The sequence below is a fragment of the Heptranchias perlo genome, chromosome 16, assembly GCF_035084215.1.
Source record: "Heptranchias perlo isolate sHepPer1 chromosome 16, sHepPer1.hap1, whole genome shotgun sequence".
NCBI classification, from domain to species: Eukaryota; Metazoa; Chordata; class Chondrichthyes; order Hexanchiformes; family Hexanchidae; genus Heptranchias; species Heptranchias perlo.
Genome location: NC_090340.1, coordinates 4,836,518 through 4,860,146, shown reverse-complemented (window position 1 = coordinate 4,860,146; position 23,629 = coordinate 4,836,518). Strand labels below are relative to the sequence as shown.

Genomic DNA, 23,629 nt, shown 5'->3' with positions numbered 1-23,629 from the left:
TGGGTAATAGGAAGCATCAGTCAGAAACTCCTGAGTGACGAGACTCCTGAGTCCATTAATGATTAGAGGCCAGTAACTGGAGTGTGTGGAGTAAATATCAGTCTAAAGGGCGGCTCGACTCCTCAATCGGAGTGTTTTCCCTCTTCAATCACAGTGACCTCTCCCCCACTGATCATACCGTGTTCAATACAAGTTCAGCTGACTTTACAAGGGCAGAGTGTCGATGCCCTGCACACACGGGATCCTATGAATATTTCTGTAGACCACCTCCGATTAACTGTGAGCGCAGAGATCAGTTCCCATTTGGTAACTGTCCCTGTTTAACACAGTCCACGATTGCTCCCAGTGTAAAAACCGTTCACACATTTGGAGACTGAGAATGTTCTCTGTGTACTAGGCCCCAGCTGATGATGTGAGTGGGGCCGAACTCAGGTCGTTCTATCCCAGGAAATGTGTATATCCACGCTGACAGAGCCAGTTCAATTCCAGTACTCACTTTATTTCTCCAGCCCCTCACTGTATCTGGGCAGGGACTCCACTCCTGTCCGTGCTCTCAGAATCATTCTGCTGTCACCCCATCCTCACATTCCCCCCGTATTGTTAATATTTCTATGAGCATTAATTTTATTGCTATTCGTCTGATGCGGGGATTTGTTAAAAGTTTTTTCCTTAATTAAAAGTAAGAGAAAATAAATGTGTAATTTGATTTGTTCATTTAATCCCTTTTATTACCGGCAGCGAACGGTCACGTGTTACAGTCTTTAAAGGCCTGTCAATGACTGTCAGGGTTCGGGGCCCATGTTTAGAAATAGCGCTTGAATACAGGGCAAATAGTTTGATATTGAGAAGCAGAGACACGGCCATTGCCGAATGCCTCCAATACTCTTCATTGCTGACATGGGCCCCCCAGCACCATTTATTCCTGATATAAACCATTCTCATATTCAACAAATGTAGGAACAGAAATTACTCAGCCTCCAATAACGGGTAATTTATATTTTGTTGAAGAAACTGCCTCGAAATCGAGGATAACAATTGAAACTGGCGCGAAGCTGACACAATTCATTTATGATGATTTCCGGTGGATTCTGGGCGCGGGAAAATCTTCACTGTAAACTACCCATTACATTGAAGTATTTGATTATCCTCAAACTGACTTTCTGCCCCATTAATGGCATGGACCGTGTGTTAGACAATTGCAAATGGGTGAACGGCGCCTTTTACCCAGGAAACTCAAAATATATTGGCTCCTCGTTCTGTCCAATGCAGAATGAACCCCTTCAAATCGACTTTCCACTTTATAATCCCGGTCAGCACAGACCCTGTATTGATTCCTTGACATTAATTCGCTGCTTTCCTGGAGTCGGTGAAATCAGGAGCAGCTGCTGCCAGTTTGTCATCAGTTGTGTTGCTGTTAAAAAGAAAGTTGATTTCAGAATGAACCGGAAGTAGTCGATGCTTAAACAAAGTGAGCACCAAATCCGAGATCAGAATCACCGGTTAGTTTTAATTGATCTTCTACCGAGACTCACGGTGCCAGGATATTGCAATTTGATAATCCCTCAAGAAGTGAACACATTGAATGGGTCTGAACTTGATACAACAGCTCCAAATACGAGAACCAAGAGCCTGCTGCACCAGAGGCTGGAAACGTTTGCAAACCGCTGTCCTTCAATATCCCAGGGACACCAAGTCGAATTGACACTGCCCCGGCTGAGATCAGCTAAATCAGCAAAACTGCAATGCAACCTGGGACCTCCCTGCTATTATGGTTCAGTACAAACAGCGCCCCGCTGAAATACAGGTCTATTCCTCTGCTTCAGGACACTTACTCCATTATCTCCATTTCCAGCCTCTGGTGCAGCAGGCTCTTGGTTCTCACACACCAATCTCTCACTCACTGTTACTCACACATCCATCTCTCACTCACTGTTACTCACACGCCCATTTCTACATTGGATACAACGAGGAGCCAATGTATTTTGAGTTTCCTGGGTGTGTGAGTAACTGTCAGTGAAAGGTGACTGTGTTTGTAACAGTGAGAGAGAGATGCCCGTGTGAGTAACAATGAGTGAGAGATGGGTGTGCGAGTAACAGTGAGTGAGAGATGAATGTGTAACTGGGAGATAGGGTGTGAGTAAGAATTGAGTGAGAAATGGATATGAGTTCCAGTGAGTGAGTGATGGTTGTGTGAGTAACAGTGAGTGAAAAATGTGTGTGCAAAGTAACAGTGAATGAGATATATCTTTGTAAATTAACAGTGAGTGAGAGATAGGTGTGTGAGTAACAGTGAGTGAGCAATGGATGTGTGAGTAAAATTGAGTGAGAAATGTGTATGAGTAACAATTGAGTGAGAGCTGTGTGTGAGTAACAGTGAGTGAGAGATGGGTCTGCAAATAACAGTGAGTGAAAGATGGGCGTGTGAGTGAGAGATAGGTTAGTGAGTAACAGTGAGTGAGCAATGGTTGTGTGAGTAACAAGTGAGTGAGAGATGTATGTGCTTAACAGTGGGTGCGAGATGTGTGCATGAGTAACAATGAGTGAGAAATGGGTGTGTGAGTGAGAGATAGATGTGTGAGTAACAGTGAGTGAGAGATGCCTGTGTGAGTAGCAGTGATTGAGAGATGAGTGTGTGAGTCACAGAGAGTGAGAGAAGGGTGTGTGAGTAACAGTGAGTACGAGATGCGTGTATGATTATGATGGGGCATAGTCGCAGGATAAAGGGGCAGCCATCCAAGATTGAGATGAGGAGGAATTTCTTCACTCAGAGGGTTGTGAATCTTTGGAATTCTTTGCCCCAGAAGGCTGTGGATGCTGAGTCATTGAAGGCTGAGATGGATAGATTTCTGGACTCTAGGGGAATCAATGGATATGGGGAGCAGGCAGGAAAGTGGAGTTGAGGTCGAAGATCAGCCATGATTTGATTGAATGATGGAGCAGGCTTGAGGGGCCGTATGGCCTACACCTGCTCCTATTTCTTATATTCTTATGTAGATGTGTGTGTGAGTGAGAGATAGATGTGTGAGTAACAATTTAGTGAGTAATGGGTGTGTGAATAACAGTGAGTGAGAGAAGAGTGTGCAAGTAACAGTGAGTGAGAAATAGGTGTGTGAGTAACAAGAGAGCGAGGGATATATGTGAATAGCAGCGAGCGAGCGATGGTTGTGTAAGTAACAGTGAATGAAAGATGTGTGTGTGAAGTAACAATGAGTGAGAGACGGCGGTGTAAAGTAAGAGTGAGTGAGAGATGGGTGCATGTATAACTCTGAGTGGCACTTTTACACCCTGTAATATGATTTACCTTTCTTGCTGTAAATACTCGGATAGATAAGAAAGTGAAGATGAATGAATGGCAGCCAATGTCCAGGCAAACAATCGACCCAGACATCTAAAGTCGCAAAATAAGGATTCTATTATTTTGTTTCCTGTGTTTGATTACTATAATTCCACGGAAATTATCTGAATCAAAAAATCAATATCTTACCTTAAAAAGGGGACTGATTTCAAATGGTCGACAATGATGGTGGTTCCCAGTAGAATCACCATTAACCCCAAAAGGAAACGGCAGAAGTTAAAGGTTGGGAATCGGTCTGTCGAGGCTGGTGGGCAGATACAGAATGGACAATTAAAGGAGTTTAGTAAAAAACAGTAGAGTTAAAAAGAAAGAGACCGAGAGGGAGAAATAGACAGATAGATAGATAGATAGATAGAGAGAGATAAATAGATAAACAGAGAGGGAAAATGGATAGATAGAGTCAGACACACAGTCGGACAGACAGAGAGAGAGAGAGGGAGAAATAGATAAATAGAAACAGACAGAGAGTGACAGAAAGTCAGAGATAGATAGATAGATAGAAAGACATTGAGAGGGACAGGGAAAATAGTTACATGGAGACAAAGAGACAGCACGGGTATAGAGACATATATATATATATATATATACAGAGAGAGAGAGAAAGACAGAGATGCAAAAACAGACAGCGAGGCAGAGAGATAAAGAGAGAGAGAGAGAGAGAAAGAGAGAGAGAGAGAGAGAGCTAACTGATGACAGTGAGTGTGTTCGTTACAAGGACTGTGTGTTTGAGGATTTACTGCAGTACTTGAGCCCAAGTGAGATTATATCACAGGCATACACCAAACACTGAAACCGATGTACATACAAACAGCTTTAATGTCCGCAGCACAAGTGACTTCTCGGGTCTTCTCGCAGAGCCCCCATCTCCTCTGCAGATTACACTGTCGGAGAGCGGGGTCAACAACTAGTTTTCGCTACATCACTCCACTGACATCACTTCCTGTCTGCCTGCTGTCGATTCAGTTGGAATTGATCCAATTAATGAAGGCTCTATGATTGATTTGGTCCTGAATATTGGGACTGACGATCTCCATACCTGCTCGCACGCTCTGAAACCTTAGAGTCAGTGCTGTAGTTACAATCCGGGTGGACTGTACCCGGTGCAGGGTATTTATTTTCTTGACCAGGGTGTCTGATATTTGCTTCAACGGAAAATTTCATTTCTAGATTTTTATTACTTGCATTTCAGAGTAGATTTTATTGATGTCTGAACATATTTTGCTTTCTTCATTACTTCACACGAGGGATTGTACCACAGTGAGCTGAGCAGAAAACAAGTCGGATGCCAATCATGAACCTTCTGATCATGTATTAGCCAAATAATATTCTTATTTCTTGAAACTTATTTCAACTTCTCTTTTCTGTTACTAGACATGTTTTGCTTCAACGTTACTATTGGTGATTATATAAATATAGACAATTCCGATGTCTCATTGTGTCTGTCCGAATTTCCTCACTGTTTTAATACAGCTGTTGAGGGGTTTATTATAAACGGGTTAACACTCCCACTAACTAGCAGCCAAAACATGTTGTAGAGGCATTAAGCTTTTGACTGATGGTATCGCCAAAAGTGATTTCGGGCCTTTGGTCCCAGGAAGGATCGTTATTGATATAATATTAGTGGATAATATCCGATGGCTTTGCGCGATGAAGTAAAGACCGAGGGGGTGAATTTCCACGCGAGCTTCTCCCGCAAGTTCGCCGTAACTTTAGCGGAAACGCTTCAGAAACACTGGAAAGGGAGTAAACAGCATTTATGCCTTTTTTTCTCGAGTTACCGAACTGTTGTTTCGCAGATCCAACGTCAATGGGAAGAAACCCCTCAAAGTCCCCCCCACCCCCCCAAATCCCGCACTTCGGGTGAAGTAAGGTTTTTAGCAGGAGATGATTCTACCAAGATATTGTTCAGTTATTCTGTTAGCCAGACATTCTTAAGTTTCTTTTTATACAACAAATAAATGCTTATTGATTCTGAGCGATATAATTAAAGCTGCTCACGCCCTATCTCCAGGGTTTTGCGGATCTTCCGCCGAATATCGGGAGACCCCGTGGAAATGCTACCCACTATATTAGTACTAGTCGCAATCTCCTGGTGTTTCACAGGGGGAGTGAAAACTAAATGTAGTCCTCCGTTGAACTGAAATATATAGCAGGTGGTAACTGGGCCGAGGTGAGGGAAGGCGGCGACCATGGAGTCCAGAGGAAGCCAAAGGGGACGGCGGAGTGGGAAGAGGGGAGGTAGAACTGGGATAGACTACCGGAATGAAGGGTGGGAATAATGGATGGAAGATGTTGGGCCGAGGAGAGAGAGAAGAGATGCGGAGGAGGAGGAGAAGGAGTGTGTGTGTGCGGGGGTGGGGGGCGGCTTAGAAAGGGAAGCAGGTGATATTTGACGGGACCAAGAGGGCATTAAGATGAACTGGGGAAGAAGTGGAGAGGAATGGGTAGGTAGAGAGGGCAGTGAGGAATTGGGGGCAGAGAGAAAGTGCAGGCCACTAGCCACGAGAGGTGGAGACCAGACAGATGCCCAAAGGGGGGAGGGATTAATGGACAGCTAGACTAGGGCTATGAGCAGCGGAACGAGGGCTCGCCAGGGGCCGGCTGTAGCAATGGTCGGGTGGAGAGCCAGACCAGGTTTTGAGCAGGAAAGTACAGAGGAGATAATGGGGTCAAATTAAATTTTGGGCGGTAGCGCATCTGCCGCTGGTTATACCCGATTTTCTGCAGACGGAACGGGGTCAATTTTGACCTTGGGTGATAGTATAAATGGGGCGATATGGATTCAGACGTCGGTTACATATCTCCAAAGTCAAAATCGAAAGCTTTTTGAAATTGCAATGAGCACAGTCACCCCATACACACTGACTGCATTGAGAATGTTCTGGTGTGGCTTAGTGGTGACAGAAAGTCCCTGAATGGCTCCTATATGTAACACAGATACAGTTTATTCCAGTGCTGAGAATGTAGGTCTCTTACCCGGATCATGAACCGTGTCGCTGGCGTTGGCTGGAGCCGGGAGAGAGGCATGGGACACCCGGCAGATATAAACCGTCCTGCTCTGCACAGAGATGAGGGAGCTGGAAACTTGATACAATCCCTCTTCGCTCCGTGTCTGCACCGTGTTTATCCCAGATGTAATTTCGGAGCCATTTTGATACCAAGTGAGGTTCAACTCCTCGGGGAAAAAAACAGCTGTTGTACAGAGGAGTGTGAGAGACGGAGAGAGCAGGCGGGTAATGTTCACAGGAGTTGGCGGCACTGGAAAGGAGTTAAAGGAGTTGAGTTGAAATCACTACTCGTATATTATATTAGAGAAAGGAAAGAACAGACGGCGAGAAGGGAGAGCATGGAGCATCTGCAGAGTCCCTTTAAAAGGGAAATTTTACCGCCATATTAGAATTCATAACGAATGGCTGTTTTGATCAAAACAGTGAATAGTGATATTTATTTCGTTCTTGTCTTGATCCAAGACTCGGTAAACGGGAAGGCCCCCATGTCTGGGCATTGAAAGTTAATGTCCAAGTTCAACAGAACCCGTGCCTATTTCTGCAGGTGATTCACTGTGACTTGCACATTCGGTTTTAAATAGGCTTCAGAGTCACTAACAGGGAGACATTACCTTCACTAATATGGGTTCACAGACTGCGTGTTAACTTAATAGAACAATACGAAAAGTAATTGGAGTAGATTTTGACCGTGTGATTGTGTAAAACGGGTGATAGCGAATCCACTTCCCGTTTAAATTTCCCGATTTTTCATTCCACTGACTTCAATGCAAATAAAAATCGGAAGAGATGTAAAACAGGCTGCCGATTCGCTATCACCCATTGTCTCCGTTCCAGTCTTGGAATTGTTGTCAGTGTCTAACAGCGGTGAGGCTGTCCGATACCAGAGCTCACACACTCGGTTCATTTCCGAGATAATCAGGTCCTGACGCCTGTAGTCGATCTGCATGAATGACTTCAACACTTCGCTCTTGTTCAGGTACAATTTGCAGATCGATGTGGCGGCCAAATCATATCAAAATAACCAGCTCACAAATATGACGGATAAGGCGGAGATTCTGCTGTAACAGAGATCCGTTTCAATGACATCTTTGGGAACAAGTCAATTCAGGGAGACTGCGCTCCCGACTGGGAGCCTTGAGGGGCGGGATTGTGGGCAGAAATCTGACCCTGTGAAATGGCCTATGTTTAACCCATATCTTGATCGGGATAAGCTGGGTACCCCCGAAGCCCCGCCTCGCTCGGATTGCCTGTCTCGTTTATCCTCCTTGTTTTCGAGTGAATTCATAGAAAGTTAAGCACAGTCGGAGGCAACGTGCCCGGGCCGCCACAGTCCAGCTCCCAGCCCTCTACCCCAATCCTTTCCCTTTCCTTTCTCCATGCATTTTTCTTCAACTGTTGGTCGAATTCTCCCCGAAACCTTGTCTTTGATTCTCTTCGGTAGCCTCGTGCGCCGATCAATTCCATACTCTAATCAACCGTGGAGTGAAGATGAATCTTCTCCCTTCACCTTTCTGTTTCAAGATCTGATTCTAAGTTTATGACCCATTGTTTCTCCTAAACAGATCAGTAGATAATCATCTTCTCTCATCCCTCGGATCATGTCACTGAATTCGCTTTGCATTTTCTCCTTAGAATTAATGGTCTTTCTCTAAAGGAACACTCACACTGACACTGACTCCTCGGCTGTGGGCTAGTCAACGGTTTGTTAATGGGAAAATTAGAATCCAACCCCACTCTGAATCCCATTATCCCGATAGGCTCGCCTCCTGTGGAGGCTCTTTGAATAATAAATAATCAGAATTAAAGTGTATTTCTACTGGGTCTACTGGTCCAGTACAGACCCCTGTGGGACGGATCAGGGTCCACCGCATGTAACCGTATCAGATATTGCTCATCCCAATCCTCCCACAGACCCGCTTCTTGAGGTTGATCTTGATTTTCTGCCATAGTATGAAAGAGGTGATAGCGAATCGGCAGCCCGTTTTACATCTCTCCCCATTTTGATTTCCATAGCCGCCGACTCCCAACAGTTGTTTCACACTATCGCACAAAGTCAAGATCTGCCCTTTGTCTACTTTCTTTTTTACTTTGACATTTTATTCTCTCATTTAATTGAGGAGTTTTAACTTTTGAGAATTACCCCAAGACCATAGACCGCTTGTGAGAACTTTAGTTTTTTTAGGTCATTCCAATCTCCATCAGATCGACCAGGTCATAGTTGGATTTTGGAACTGACGGAGTAATCATTCGCTTTCCGTACGGTAACTGTTCACTTTACCTTAATTCTACCTCAACGCTGATATTCCCGCTCATAACTGTTAAAATCCCCATAAAAAATCCAGCTCCTATGTTCAGGAGCTCCGTTGGTTGCCGGCCTCAGATAAAGCCCCCCCCCCCGTCCCCCGTAAACAAACCTTCTGTTCGTTTAGAAATGTAAACCCATCAGTCACTAACTCTGGTTTTTCAGGCAATATTTCACCCCGAGTTCAAAACCTTCTTCTTCGATCAATGTTCCTAACTGCCTGACAGTGATCTCATACCTGCCTGAACTGTGTCTCCGACTACATCCCAAACAGCATCCCAGCAACTGGTATTTTCCAGTAAACACCACCCCCCCACCCCACCAAAGGGCGCGGAAGATATTTCCATCTTTTAATTGCAGACCCTCTCATCTCAGATGGTTACTCGCGTTTGTTAACTCCTTTTCCTTAGGTGATCTCGTTTCATGAATTTGTCCTCCGAAACCCCTGCTCCATCCCTCATTTCAAACATGATTCCCACACTGACACTGGGATCCATGGGAAATACTTCGGCTTTCCCGCCGAGATACTATTCGAAACACAGACTGAATTGGGACAGGAGATGATCCACGCATGGGCCGCGCGGTATGGATTTATATCTATTTTATGGAAATGTTCCTTATCCCATGTTTGAAAACCCCATTCCCCCTTCTTCAGATTCTCAATTGCAATCTCGTCTCTAACCTTCTGGTGTCGAATTAAACATTATCAATTTTAAAGGTGGAGCTTTTTACTGACCAGGTCTATTGTATTTGGAACAGATCCACAGTTTGGATAAAGTGCCTCAAGTGGACATCAGAAGTCCAGCCTTGTCCGACAAGATTACAGGATTACATTCCGTAAGTAAAATCTATAATCAGTATAAATAAATCTATCAGTGTAACTGAATTCTGTAATCAGTGTAAATAAATCTATCCGTGTAAGTGAAATCTATAAGCAGTGTAAATAAATCTCTCAGTGCAACTGAATTCTATAATTAGTGTAAACAAATCTATCTGTGTAAGTGAAATCTATAATCTATCCGTGTAAATGAAATCTATAATCAGTGTAAATAAATCTATCCGCGTAAGTGAAATCTATAATCAGTGTAAATAAATCTATCCGTGTAAGTGAAATCCTATAATAAGTATAAAAATCTATCCGTATGAGTGAAATCTATAATCAGTGTAATTAAATCTCTCAGTGAGAGTACAATCTATAATCAGTGTAAATAAATCTATGCGTTTAAAAAAATATATAGGTGTAAACAAAATTTAAAGTTAGTGGACGTACAATCTCGAATTTTATGCAGTACAATTTTATTCAGCGTTACCCTGTCACTCATCTCTGTCCGGTTGATTATTTTATGGTTATCTCCTGGATTTGCTGTGCTCCTCTCAGTCCTATTCCCCTGTCTCTGTGTAATACTTGCATCTATGTACGAAAAGTTACTGACGATTTCACTGCTGGATCCCAGGTTTGAATCATCAGGCCCTCGGGAAATGTCCATGGACTCCGGAATGTCGGTAAAAGGCGGGTCGAGATTGAAAGAAGTGATGCCAGACTGGATGCGGTTCAGAGTCTAATACACCCCTTGCTTTATCGATAATTGTTTAAAAGTAAACAGAAGAGTTACTCAACAGTTTCTATTTGTAAATATGTGATGTGAAACAGATTTAAGTAAATTATACCGGATAAGAGAGCAACGATTGACTGAAATCAGACAATCTGAATTCCACTGACCCGTGCAGGGTAATCGGTGCTGCTCTGTGTAAACTAACAACTAAATAGGGGGAAAAGAGGCGCACCGAACCGAACTGAGAGAAAATGCATTGCTGATCTTTGTTAAATATTCTCTAATCTATACTCATAAAATTTTACGAAGGTTCATTAACCCTCAGCGACACTCACCATACACAATAAGCTCAGTCCCATTCCCGTTGGAAATCTTTCCTCTCCAATCTCTCATGCTGCAATAATAGACTCCAGAGTCCTGGAAACCTACATTCAGCAGGTGAAACTCGGCAGATCCTTTCTTGAATGGTATAAATGTTTTCCTTTTGTCTACACTCGAATCCAAAATCCCGTCCTGGCCGGCTCTCCGCCAGTAAACATCCACCAATGCGTTGCGATCGAAAAGCGGGAAAGAGCAATAAATGGATACATTTGTACCTTTCACCGGAGTCAGGCGGGCAGGGAGCTGAAGCACTGTGAGAGCGGTCCCATTAATAACTGTCAGAAATAAACACAAACACAGGTTATAGTCAGGGATAGTGATCGTGGGGATCAAAAGGGAGGAAATAATGCGGCAGAAGTAGAACGAAAGGAAATGAGAAAATTGCAATAAACATTGAAGAGAAGCTGCCTCCACAATGCGAATTGACTTTTTATTCACGTTTTCCCACTTAACAGATAGGTATACATAAATAAACCTGTGCAAATAATGGCCAGAGCTGAGAGGTATCGCAACACATCACGTGTAGACATTCTGAGCAACAGCGATGAAGTCGATCACTTGTTTGCTGTAAGTCAGCGGGAAACACTGAAGGGTGCAGGACATCGAGAGATGGTGAAGATAATCTGGGACTGAGTGTTACAGTCAGGCGCTCCACAAGTTATCTGAGGCAATAGCTTCAATGAACCGGTTCACTTTTATGGCAGGTATGCGGACGGAGATGTGACAACACGCTGAAAGTTACAATGACCCAGATCTCATTGGTGACCGCGGGAAAATGGAACTATTTTGAATTACGTGAAAAGTTTCTAATTGCAACAGCGCTTCACTTATCGCATCGCTGGCAAACCTGTTGCAGATACGCATGTGCAGGTGTCGTGAATGCGGTCTGTATCTGACTCTTTCGCTCTGTCCCCATTTATTGCGTGGTGAAGTACTGAACCACACAGAGCTGAAGTTCGCATCGTTCGAACCCGACTCTGTTCTGAGTTGGCTGACCTGAGCTTGGATCGTTCGGTACAATTGATCCAAAATCCCGGCTTTCTGGAGGGGAAAAATCGGCAGAAAATTGCATTTTTGATTACACGGGTCCCTTTGTACCGAGGCAGGTACACACCGACTGGAGAAAATACTCATGACATTCAACAGAACTTGGTTGTTGAAATTGATGGGCTCTCTGGACACCAGCCACGTTCATAGAAGTTATGAAATTGAGTCTAAACAGTAATGATAAACAATGGTTCTCAAGATTTAGTCCCCATTTGCTAACTTTTCCGAAGGTTCGACTTCTTGGCGCTAATGACTGGATTCAGAGTTTGTCAGGAGGTGAGAAGATAGTCAGGACACTCAGGACACCATAAAATCATAGATACCTCGGTAAATTGGAACAATTCAGACTGAATGCAGTTTTGAAAGCGAGGGCGCACAGTACCACAGAAAAGTGAACAATATACAATGTCATCTCGCATGAAGCTCAGGAAAGGAAGTTGGATGGTCAGCTGTTTAATGGGAATAGGGTCGAGAGAGCAGAAGGTGGGTCTCATAGATAAGATGAGCTTGGAGATATCATGAGGGGAGATAGGATATAAACTGGATAAAGACGTGGGTTCAGGGCTAGGGTAGGGGGAAACTTTTGCAACGTTGAATTGGTGAGTTCTGGGAAGGGAGGGATACAGCAGAGGCAGCTAAATGGACAGTCTAAATCTCACTGACAAAAAAAATCCTTGAGTTCCTGACACTTGTTAGAAACGAAGGTGTTTGAGGAGCAGGGGAGATTATTTCAAGGAGATGGCCAGTAGTGGAGAAGAGAAGCGGGTGTTATATTTCCATTCCAGGATGACTTAGAAGTAGTGAGCAGCTTTGGCACAGGAGAGCAGTGCCCAGGAGTGCTTGACGTATTCCAGCCAGATCTGACGATGAATGGCTAAACTAATTGTTCACCAGAAACGTTGAAGTCAAACCCTTTTGGCTTGAGGTAGCGAAGATAGGGGCCGTACCAGGGGGAACTAACAGGATGTAGAAGAGTAAGGGTTTTAATGGGGACAAAGGCGTCATAGACGGAGATGTGTGGGTGATTGAGAACATCGAGCTGAGGAGATTATTTTATATCCAAAGGGTGGTGGGGGTCTGGAACCCACTGCCCGAAAGGCAGAAACCCTCATCACATTCGAAAATTATGTGGTTATGAAGTTGAAATGCAGTAACCGGCAACCTCAAGAGGCCTGGACGAAAAATCCAGAGTCATGAGTTCAAATCCCGCCACGGCAGCTGGCGAATTTAAATTCAATTAATTAATTAAACTCAATTAATTAAATAAAAAATCTGGAATTAAAATACTAGTATCAGTAATGGTAGCCATGAAACTACCGGATTGTCGTAAAGACCCATCTGGTTCACTAATGTCCTTTAGGGAAGGAAATCTGCCGTCCTTACCCGGTCTGGCCTATATGTGACTCCAGACCCACAGCAATGTGGTTGATTCTTAAATGCCCTCTGAAATGACCTAGCAAGCCACTCAGTTGTAAAATCAAGCTACGAAAAGTCATAATAAGAAAAAAAACCGGACAGACCACCCGGCATCGGACCACTAGGCACCGGATACGACGAAGGGAAACCAAGCCCAGTCGATCCTGCAAATTTCTCCTCACTAACATCTGGGGACTTGTTTCAAAATTGGGAGAGCTGTCCCACAGACTAGTCAAGCAACAGCATGACATAGCCATACTCACAGAATCATACCTTTCAGCCAATGTCCCAGACTCTTCCATCACCATCCCTGGGTATGTCCTGTCCCACCGGGTGGAGGATTGGTTATCTAACAGGAAGCAGAGAGTTGGGATAAATGGTACATTCTCGGACTGGCAACCTGTAGCCAGTGGTGTTCTGCAGGGGTCGGTGCTGGGTCCCCAACTCTTTACAATCTATATTAACGATTTGGAGGAGGGGACCGAGTGTAAGATATCAAAGTTTGCAGATGATACAAAGATGGGAGGGAAAGTAGAGAGTGAGGAGGACATAAAAAACCTACAAGGGGATATAGACAGGCTGGGTGAGTGGGCGGAGATTTGGCAGATGCAATACAATATTGGAAAATGTGAGGTTATGCACTAGGGCAGGAAAAATCACAGAGCAAGTTAATATCTTAATGGCGAGGAACTGGAAAGTACTGCAGTATGAAGGGATCTGGGGGTCCCAGTGCAAGAAAATCAAAAAGTTAGTTTGCAGGTGCAGCAGGTGATCAAGATGGCCAACGGAATGTTGGCTTTTATTGCTAGGGGGATAGAATATAAAAACAGGGAGATATTGCTGCAGTTATATAGGGTATTGGTGAGACCGCACCTGGAATACTGCATACAGTTTTGGTCTCCATACTTAAGAAAATACATACTTGCTCTCGAGGCAGTACAAAGAAGGTTCACTCGGTTAATCCCGGGGATGAGGGGGTGGACAGATGAGGAGAGGTTGAGTAAATTGGGACTCTACTCATTGGAGTTCAGAAGAATGAGAGGCGATCTTATTGAAACATATAAGATTGTGAAGGGGCTTGATCGGGTGGATGCGGTAAGGATGTTCCCACGGATGGGTGAAACTAGAACTAGGGGGCATAATCTTAGAATAAGGGGCTGCTCTTTCAAAACTGAGATGAGGAGAAACTTCTTCACTCAGAGGGTAGTAGGTCTGTGGAATTTGCTGCCCCAGGAAGCTGTGGAAGCTACATCACTAAATAAATTTAAAACAGAAATAGACAGTTTCCTCGAAGTAAAGTGAATTAGGGGTTACGGGGAGCGGGCAGGAAATTGGACATGAATTTAGATTTGAGGTTCGGATCAGATCAGCCATGATCTTATTGAATGGCGGAGCAGGCTCGAGGGGCCGATTGGCCTAATCCTGCTCCTATTTCTTATGTTCTTATGTTCCCGATATCCGCACCATCACGGAAGCCAGTCTTAAGCCAATTCGATTCACTCCACGTGATATCAAGAAACGGCTGAGTGCACTGGATACAGCAAAGGCTATGGGCCCCGACAACATCCCAGCTGTAGTGCTGAAGGCTTGTGCTCCAGAATTGGCTGCGCCTCCAGCCAAACTGTTCCAGTACAGCTACAACACTGGCATCTACCCGACAATGTGGAAAATTGCCCAGGTAAGTCTTGTCCACAAAAAGCAGGACAAATCCAATCCGACTAATTACCGCCCCATCAGTCTACTCTCAATCATCAGCAAAGTGATGGAAGGTGTCGTCGACAGTGCTATCAAGCGGCACTTACTCACCAATAACCTGCTCACCGATGCTCAGTTTGGGTTCCGCCATGACCACTCGGCTCAAGAACTCATTACAGCCTTGGTCCAAACATAGACAAAAGAGCTGAATTCCAAAGGTGAGAGTGACTGCCCTTGACATCAAGGCAGCATTTGACCGAGTGTGGCACCAAGGAGCCCTAGTAAAATTGAAGTCAATGGGAGTCAGGGGGAAAACACTCCAGTGGCTGGAGTCATACCTAGCACAAAGGAAGATGGTAGTGGTTGTTGGAGGCCAATCATCTCAGCCCCAGGGCATTGTTGCAGTACTTTCTCAGGGCAGTGTCCTCGGCCCAACCATCTTCAGCTGCTTCATCAATGACCTTCCCTCCATCATAAGGTCAGAAATGGGGATGTTTGCTGATGATTGCACAGTGCTCAGTTCCATTCGCAACACCTAAAATAATGAAGCAGTCCGAGCCCGCATGCAGCAAGACCTGGACAGCATCCAGGTTTGGGCTCATAAGTGGCAAGTAACATTCGCGCCAGATAAGTGCCAGGCAATGACCATCTCCAACAAGAGGGAGTCTAACCACCTCCCCTTGACATTCAATGGCATTACCATCGCCGAATCCCCCACCTTCAACATCCTGGGGGTCACCATTGACCAGAAACTTAACTGGACCAGCCATATAAATACTGTGGCTACGAGAGCAGGTCAGAGGCTGGGTACTCTGCGGCGAGTGTCACACCTCCAGACTCCCCATAGCATTTTCACCATCTGCAATGCACAAGTCAGGAGTGTGATGGAATACTCTCCACTTGCTTGGATGAGTGCAGCTCCAACAACACTCAAGAAGCTCGACACCATCCAAGATAAAGCAGCCCGCTTGATTGGCACACCATCCACCACCCTAAACATTCACTCTCTTCACCATCGGCGCACAGTGGCTGCAGTGTGTACCATCCACAGGATGCACTGCAGCAACTCGCCAAGGCTTCTTCGTCAGCACCTCCCAAACCCGCGACTTCTACCACCTGGAAGGACAAGAGCAACAGGCACATGGGAAAAACTCCACCTGAACGTTCCCCTCCAAGTCACACACCATCCTGACTTGGAAATATTTCGCCGTGCCTTCATTGTCGCTGGGTCAAAATCCTGGAACTCCCTTCCTAACAGCACTGTGGGAGAACCGTCACCATACGGACTGCAGCGGTTCAAGAAGGCGGCTCACCACCACCTTCTCAAGAGCAATTAGGGATGGGCAATAAATGCCGGCTTCACCAGCGACGCCCACATCCCATGAACGAATAAAAAAAAACCCCTGTGGACCAAGATTTGGAAAGTTGGATTAGGCTGGATATCTTTTTTTCCGGCCGGCACAGACACGATGGGCCGAATGACCTCCTTCTGTGCCGTAAATGTCAACAATTCTATGATCCCATGCTGGTGGAATTGGCGGACAGGTGGTGGATGATATTTTACAGCGAAGTACGAAGTGATAAATTTTGATAGAATGAATTAGGAGAGGCAAAATAAGCTGAATGGTACAATTCTAAAGGGGGTGTAGAAACAGAGAGACCTGGGGGTATATGTGCATAGATCTTTTGAAGTGCATGACAGGCTAAGAAAGCAGTTAAAACATCATACGTGATCCTGGGCTTGAAAAGAGAGGCATAGGGTTCAAATGCAAGGATGTTATGTTGAAGCTTTAGAAAACACCGGTTCGGCCACAGCTAGAGTATTGCGTCCAATTCTGGGCACTACACTTTTGGAAGGATGTGAAGGCTTTGGAAAGAGTGCAGAGGAGATTTACTGGAATTGTTCCAGGGATGAGGGATTTCTATCACGTGGATAGACTGTAGAAGCTGGGATTTTTCTCCTTTGGGGAGAAGGTTTATAGGAGAAATGATAGAAGTGTTCAAAGACATGAAGGGTTCTGATAAAGTAAATAAAGGGAAACTATTCACATTGACGGAAGGGTCGAGAACCAGAGGATACAGATTTAAGGTGATTAGCAAAGGAACCAAAGGTTAAATGAGCAAAATCTTTTTTATGCAACGAGTATTTATGGTCTGGATGCACTGCTTGAAAGGTGGTGGAAGCAGATTTAATCATGACTTTAAAGGAATTGGATAAATACTTGAAGGGAAAAATATTGTAGGTCTACCGGGAAAGAGCAGGCGAATGGGACTAACTGGATTGCACATAAAACGACCGGATCTGGCTCCGGCTCGATGGGACGCATGGCCTACTTCTGTGCTGTAACCAGTCTATGATGCTATGATTCTTTGCCACATCTCTTTGTGTCATCCGTGAACCTGGTTATATGGCTCTCTATTAACCTCTCCTAACCTTTGTACACTTTATTTTGCTTCTCCTTTATATTTTTCATGCTCTGAATGATTTTATTTTGTGTTATTAGCTCTCGGCTTGCTGTGCACCCCTAAGACTCAGTTTTATTAGAATTACTCTGTCCATTCGCCACACTCCAGTTTTTGCTGTACCCCTTACTTCATGCGGGAAAGTATCTAGTTTGTACTCCAACCATCTTGTCTTTGAACTTTTGTGTACTATCTTACCAACGAATATGTTTTGCTAATGTATCTGTTAATTCCATTACTATACCGTCGAAGTTGTCTTAAATCCAATCATTTTTTTATTGGTTCCCTTTCCTTTTCAATTTTTATATCATTTTATGTCTTCCAGATGTTCACCGAAACTTCTATTATCTATCTATCCCATTTAATTCGCTAGAACTATAACCAGTACTATACCCTTCCTTATTGGATTGAACGCAAATTGAACTATAAAACAGTCTGCGCCACAATGTAGAATCCCATCCCTTTCTCCAATACTTTTATTCCATTCCTTCTTTGGATAATTGAAGTCATCTTTCATGAAGGTTCTATAGCATCTGCACACTTCTCCTATCTGTCTACATTTCGCTACTTTATCTCCTTTCCACTCGCTGATGGTCGATAGTATTTTCCCAATAGACAAATTCCTGTTTCTTAATTATAAGCAAACAAATTTGGCTTTTGATCCATCCCTATACCATTGCTCTATCCTCCAACTGTAATGGAATCTTTCATTAATACTATCACCCTGACTCCCTTTTTCCTACTTTATCCTACTGGAGTATTTTGGAACCAGGAAAGTTCAGCTCCCAGTCCTGCCTTAGCCTAAACTGAGACTTTATTAAGTCTGTGACATCGAACATCTACCACAGGATTTTGTGTCCCTCGCTCACCAGTTTGATTCACAATACATCGTGCATTAAGCAACATACATCTCAAACCTGCTTCTCTGTTTGGTATCCTTACACGTTCTAATTCTCCTCTTTCTGGTTTACTTTATGACTTTCATGCTTTCTTTATCTCCCCTAAAACCCGTGTCCCTTTTACTTTGCTTACTGCTTCCACGTCTTATTCCCCCCTACCAAGTTAGTGCGACTAAATCACACTGCGGTGCGGGTTCCTACACTAAACTCCGGCAGTAATGTCTTGCAATTAAATTCCTCTTATCCTCTCCACTCTGATTTCTGATCTTTACCGGTACCGATAACAGAAGGCAGACATTCCAGGCTACCCGTACACTCCAGGGCTGAAGTACACGATTCACGATCCAGTTCACGCACAGAAGCAGAGGTCCAGAACATTCTCGATCTGGTAACGATCCGCCTCCCAGACGTTACGCAGATCGGTAACATGTTGATAACTCTCTTCATCGAGTTAGCCGACCTTAGCCCTGGCTAGCCCAGCAGCCCGTGTAATCCAGCGTCAGGGAGCAGTGTCACCGTTTGGGATTGTGAGGAAAATCCTATCTAATGTAAATGTGTAAGTAATCGAAGTACAAATACAGCTCTTCAAACACATGTAATGTACGTGATCAAAAAGATATCAAGACATTTAAGGTAGGAAAGGGGGAGATGATTGATAAACCAATTAAACTTAGAGAGTCTAAAACCCTTGGTCTGGATGCATGATATCCGTGCGAACTAAAAGAAGCCAGGGAACAGATCAGAGAGGCACTATTATATATTTATAAATATTCGTTAGAAAACGGTATAGCGCCAGAGGACTGGATGACAGTTAATTTTATTCCTACATTTAAAAAAGCGAAAGAGCAAATCCGGGGAACTACCGACCAGTTGGCTTTTCATCGGTAGTAGGATAGATAATCTTTACTCAAAGATGCAATAGAAATATATCTAGAAACCGAAAATATAATGAAGAATAGTCAATACGGATTTCAAAAGGGAAGGTCATGGTTGTCCAACCTTATTGAATTCATTGAAGAAGTAACAGAAAGAGTAGACAAGGGTAATGTAGTAGATGTAGTATACTTGGATTTTCAAACGGACTTCGATGAGTTACCACATGGTAAAGTCATGACTAAGGACAGAGCATGTGGAGTCGGGACAAGAATTAAAATGGATAGCAAGCTGGCTACAAAACAGAACACAGAGAGTAGGGGATAAAGAGAGTTAGTCAGACTGACGGAAGCTGGGAAGTGGTGTTCCAAAGGGATCGGTGCTGGGACCACTGTTGTTCACTATTTTTATGAATGATTGGAACTCAGGAATCGGAAATACAATTTTAAAATTGTGGGGTTTCGTTAATACTAAACAAGACTGCAACAAAATCCAGGAAGACGCTAAAAATCTTGCAGAATGAGCGTGTAAATAGCGAAAGAATTTTAGGATAGCTAAGTGTGAGGTGCTAAAGTAGTTAGAATAAGGAGGCCGCATACTCCTTGGGAAATAAGAGTCCAAATGTGATGCAGGAGAAAAGAGGTCTGGGGTAACACATTCACAAATCACTAAAAATAGCAACGTTAGTTTACAAGGCCATAACAATGCAAACTATGCACTGGGGTTCATTTCTAGAAGGATAGAATTGAATAGCAGGGAAGTTATGTTAAACTTTTATAGAACGTTGGTTAGACCATACTGTGTTTTGGCCACTATACTACAAAAAGGATATAGAGGCATTGGAAAAGTTGCAAAAAAGATTGACAAGGATGATACTAGGACTGAGAGGTTCTAAGTATCAGGAAAGAATGAATGGCTGGGGCTCTTTTCTCTAGAAATGAGAAGGATGAGGTGTGACCTTTTTTTTTTGTTCATTCATGGGATGTGGGTGTCGCAGGCAAGGCCAGCATTTATTGCCAATCCCTAATTGCCCTTGATCCGGTGATGGTAATCCGCCTTCTTAAACCGCTGCAGTCCGTGGGTGAAGGTTCTCCCACTTTGCTGTTAATAGAAGAATTTAAAATTGTGAAGTGGTAAGAAAGTGTAGGCTTAGAGAAAATGTTTCCACTTGCGGGGCAGTCCAATACTAAGGGCCATAAATATAAGATAGTCACTAATAAATCCAAGAAAGAATTCAGGAGAAACTTCTTTACCCAGAGTGATTAGAATGTGAACTTGATACCACGTGGAGCAGTTGAGGCGAATAGCGTAGATGCATTTCAGGGAAGCAAGATAAGTACACAAGGGAGAAAGGAATAGAACGATCTGCTCATAGCGTTAGATGAAGTAGGATGGCAAGAGGCTCGTGTGAAGCATAAACACCAGGACAGATTAATGGGGTCGAATGGCCTGTTTCGATGCTGTAAATTCTATTTAATCTTTGTAATTCTGAATTTCACAGTGAGGCAGGGAGCCGGAGTAGGTCCCAGACCTGTCCCACTGCACATTCGAAAACTTCTGGTTCATTCCTGTGACAAGAGGCAAACTGAGTAATTAAAATACCCAGAGATGGAAATGTTCGGCACACGGACAGATTTGATTTAAAGTGTCAAATACATCCAGAAAGAGCAAAATCGGGACAGAAAGGAATTCTCAACGTTGAAAGTGTGAATTTCATTAAAGGAAACTGAAGGAATAGTTGTTTCTGCACAGAAAGGGCCGCGGTAATTTATGTCCAGTCACCAAACACCATTCAGTTGGCCCGTTAGGAGCCTGATAATGATTTAATATTTAGATGTAATACAGAGGGTGGTTGTAGAGGGTTGTTTTTCAAACTGGATGCCTGTGTCCAGCGGTGTGCCTCAGGGATCGGTGCTGGGTCCGCTGTTATTTGTTATTTATATTAATGATCTGGATGAGAATTTAGGAGGCATGGTTAGTAAGTTTGCAGATGACACCAAGATTGGTGGCATTGTGGACAGTGAAGAAGGTTATCTGGGATTGCAACGGGATCTTGATAAATTGGGCCAGTGGGCCGATGAATGGCAGATGGAGTTTAATTTAGATAAATGTGAGGTGATGCATTTTGGTAGATCGAATCGGGCCAGGACCTACTCCGTTAATGGTAGGGCGTTGGGGAGAGTTATAGAACAAAGAGATCTAGGAGTACAGATTCATAGCTCCTTGAAAGTGGAGTCACAGGTGGATAGGGTGGTGAAGAAGGCATTCGGCATGCTTGGTTTCATTGGTCAGAACATTGAATACAGGAGTTGGGATGTCTTGTTGAAGTTGTACAGGGCATTGGTGAGGCCACACTTGGAGTACTGTGTAGAGTTCTGGTCACCCTATTATAGAAAGGATATTATTAAACTAGAAAGAGTGCAGAAAAGATTTACTATGATGCTACCGGGACTTGATGGTTTGACTTACAGGGAGAGGTTAGACAGACTGGGACTTTTTTCCCTGGAGAGTAGGAGGTTAAGGGGTGATCTTATAGAAGTCTATAAAATAATGAGGGGCATAGATAAGGTCGATAGTCAAAATATTTTCCCAAAGGTAGGGGAGTCTATAACGAGGGGGCATAGATTTAAGGTGAGAGGGGAGAGATACAAAAAGGTCCAGAGGGGCAATTTTTTCACTCAAAGGGTGGTGAGTGTCTGGAACGAGCTGCCAGAGGCAGTAGTAGAGGCGGGTACAATTTTGTCTTTTAAAAAGCATTTGGACAGTTACATGGGTAAGATGGGTATAGAGGGATATGGGTCAAGTGCAGGCAATTGGGACTAGCTTAGTGGTATAAACTGGGCGACATGGACATGTTGGGCCGAAGGGCCTGTTTCCATGTTGTAACTTCTATGATTCTATGATTCTATGATTCAGAACCCTCCTCGAATTCCGGTATATTCGCGACACATGCCCAAAATAAACTCCATTGCTCAATCCTTCTAAATTAACAGAACTGACCCACAATAACTGGCCTCATCGATTTCCCCCAACGAGACAAGACGCTCCAATTTCCTTTGGTCCCATTTGAAACCTATAAAAGAGTTAAGCATTGACTCCTCCATTCACTGGAAGTGCAGATTTCAAGAATAAACGCAGCCTCCAGATCGCTGTTTCTCTCTGCCAGTAAAAGCTGCTACTCCTCCCATTCCAATAAATGACAATCCGGTTTCCAAACACCCCGAAAAATACAAGTAGGTGTGTTCTTCAGGCACCAAGATGGCCATCCCCCGTGTGACTTTAACATCACTGGACATTTGCTGGTGTTTATACAATCCCGTATTCTTCCCTTGGCTTGTTGATCCTGATCGCCGCATACTCCGCTACGTTTTCTTTCTGTTTCCTTCTTGCCAGTTCCTGGGAGCCGGTCAGATCCAGAGACGCGGAAGTCAGTGCAAAATCCGTCTCTTGCTTGGTCTGTGGAAGCAACACTGAAATATCAATAGGATATGTTACTCACACTAAGCGTTCCAGTACTTCAATGTGCATTACTGAGGTCAGACGGAAGGACTGGACCAGTCCTGATTGGAATGGGCTGCTCCGTTTCTCGACTGTACCTGGGCATAGACGTTTCTATTTTCCTCACGTCTGGGTTTTCCAATGCTCCCGTGACCGCTGAGGTTGATAGCAGCGTAAGACGGACTCCCGTCCGCTCTTCCTCCCACAGCCAGAAGAGAGTTTTTGGAGAAAGATTAACTCGACATCAAATCACAAACAGCACCGTACAGGGCCACTAAAACCCAATGGCATCGGTTAAGGATTGGGTAAGTCTGATCAGTGCAGGTGATTGCTCTAATGGAGCTGGCGGTGTAATAAAAGGCCGGATAAGGACAAGGGAGGAAAATAATTCCCAGCCGGAGAAATTCTCTTCAATATACATTTACAGACCATTTTATCAGAGCTCAGCCTGGCCTGTGGGTCAAGGACTGGCCCGTGTGCTATTGAGTAATTAAAGCACTTCCGAGTTCTGAGCTTGCTCATCTCAGGATGGACAATTGGTTTCGGTGCCTTTGGGTCAGGAGGGGGGCAATCTCGGCCAGCAGTCAGTCCCGGTCAACACCCAGAGACCCTGCTGGAAAGGTCATGGGTGGAGATGTCAGCTGAGAACAGGATCGAGCAAAACTATGACGCTCCCCATAGATGAACAGCCAATCGACCTCACTGACAAGGCATAAATATCGACAACAGCGCCTGCGAGAAATGGAGGGCTACATTAATACAGATATAATCGCGGCACTGACAGGTCAGAGACTACACTTTCAGTGGAGGGATGGTCTCTGGGGAACAATAAACCCGCAAGTGGTGACGGTGTGCTCCGCAGTTACTGAGAGCCGTCCTGATGTCCTCGTGATACCGGTATAAATGTGGTATAAATTTGCATTACTTGAGCAACAGCAGTCTATTTCTTGTTACACTAGTATGACACTGACCTGCTCCTCGAAGTGGCCGGGTCTCTCCTCACTAATCTCCGTGTCTGGTAGAGAAATAAATTTAGAACAATGATCAATTTCACATGAACCAGATACGTGATTTTCCCCCCAAAATATACCCAACATTCCCGCAAAATTGACCAGAATCACCGATCAATAGAAAATGGT

The 23,629-nt window shown here is 44.2% G+C and overlaps 1 protein-coding gene across 1 annotated transcript; it reads right to left on the bottom strand.

Moving 5' to 3' along the window:
* Positions 1-728: 728 nt before the first annotated feature.
* Positions 729-11,202, bottom strand: LOC137333237 (RLA class II histocompatibility antigen, DP alpha-1 chain-like). Its single transcript, XM_067997396.1, has 5 exons — positions 11,075-11,202; positions 10,554-10,874; positions 6,332-6,613; positions 3,485-3,599; positions 729-1,411 (listed from the first exon to the last, which is right to left on the bottom strand). Exons 1-5 carry the CDS (start codon positions 11,127-11,129, stop codon positions 1,342-1,344), a joined length of 843 nt encoding a protein of 280 aa, XP_067853497.1. The 5' UTR covers positions 11,130-11,202; the 3' UTR covers positions 729-1,341.
* Positions 11,203-23,629: the final 12,427 nt, after the last annotated feature.

Excerpts from the sequence above, each read along its gene's own strand:
- LOC137333237 (XM_067997396.1), bottom strand. The coding sequence starts at position 11,129 with ATGTCTACACGTGATGTGTTGCGATACCTCTCAGCTCTGGCCATTATT. Across the intron at positions 10,875-11,074 it reads TCTGGCCATTATTTGCACAG|TTATTAATGGGACCGCTCTC; the intron begins GTTTATTTATGT and ends TATTTCTGACAG. Across the intron at positions 3,600-6,331 it reads CGACACGGTTCATGATCCGG|CCTCGACAGACCGATTCCCA; the intron begins GTAAGAGACCTA and ends TCTGCCCACCAG.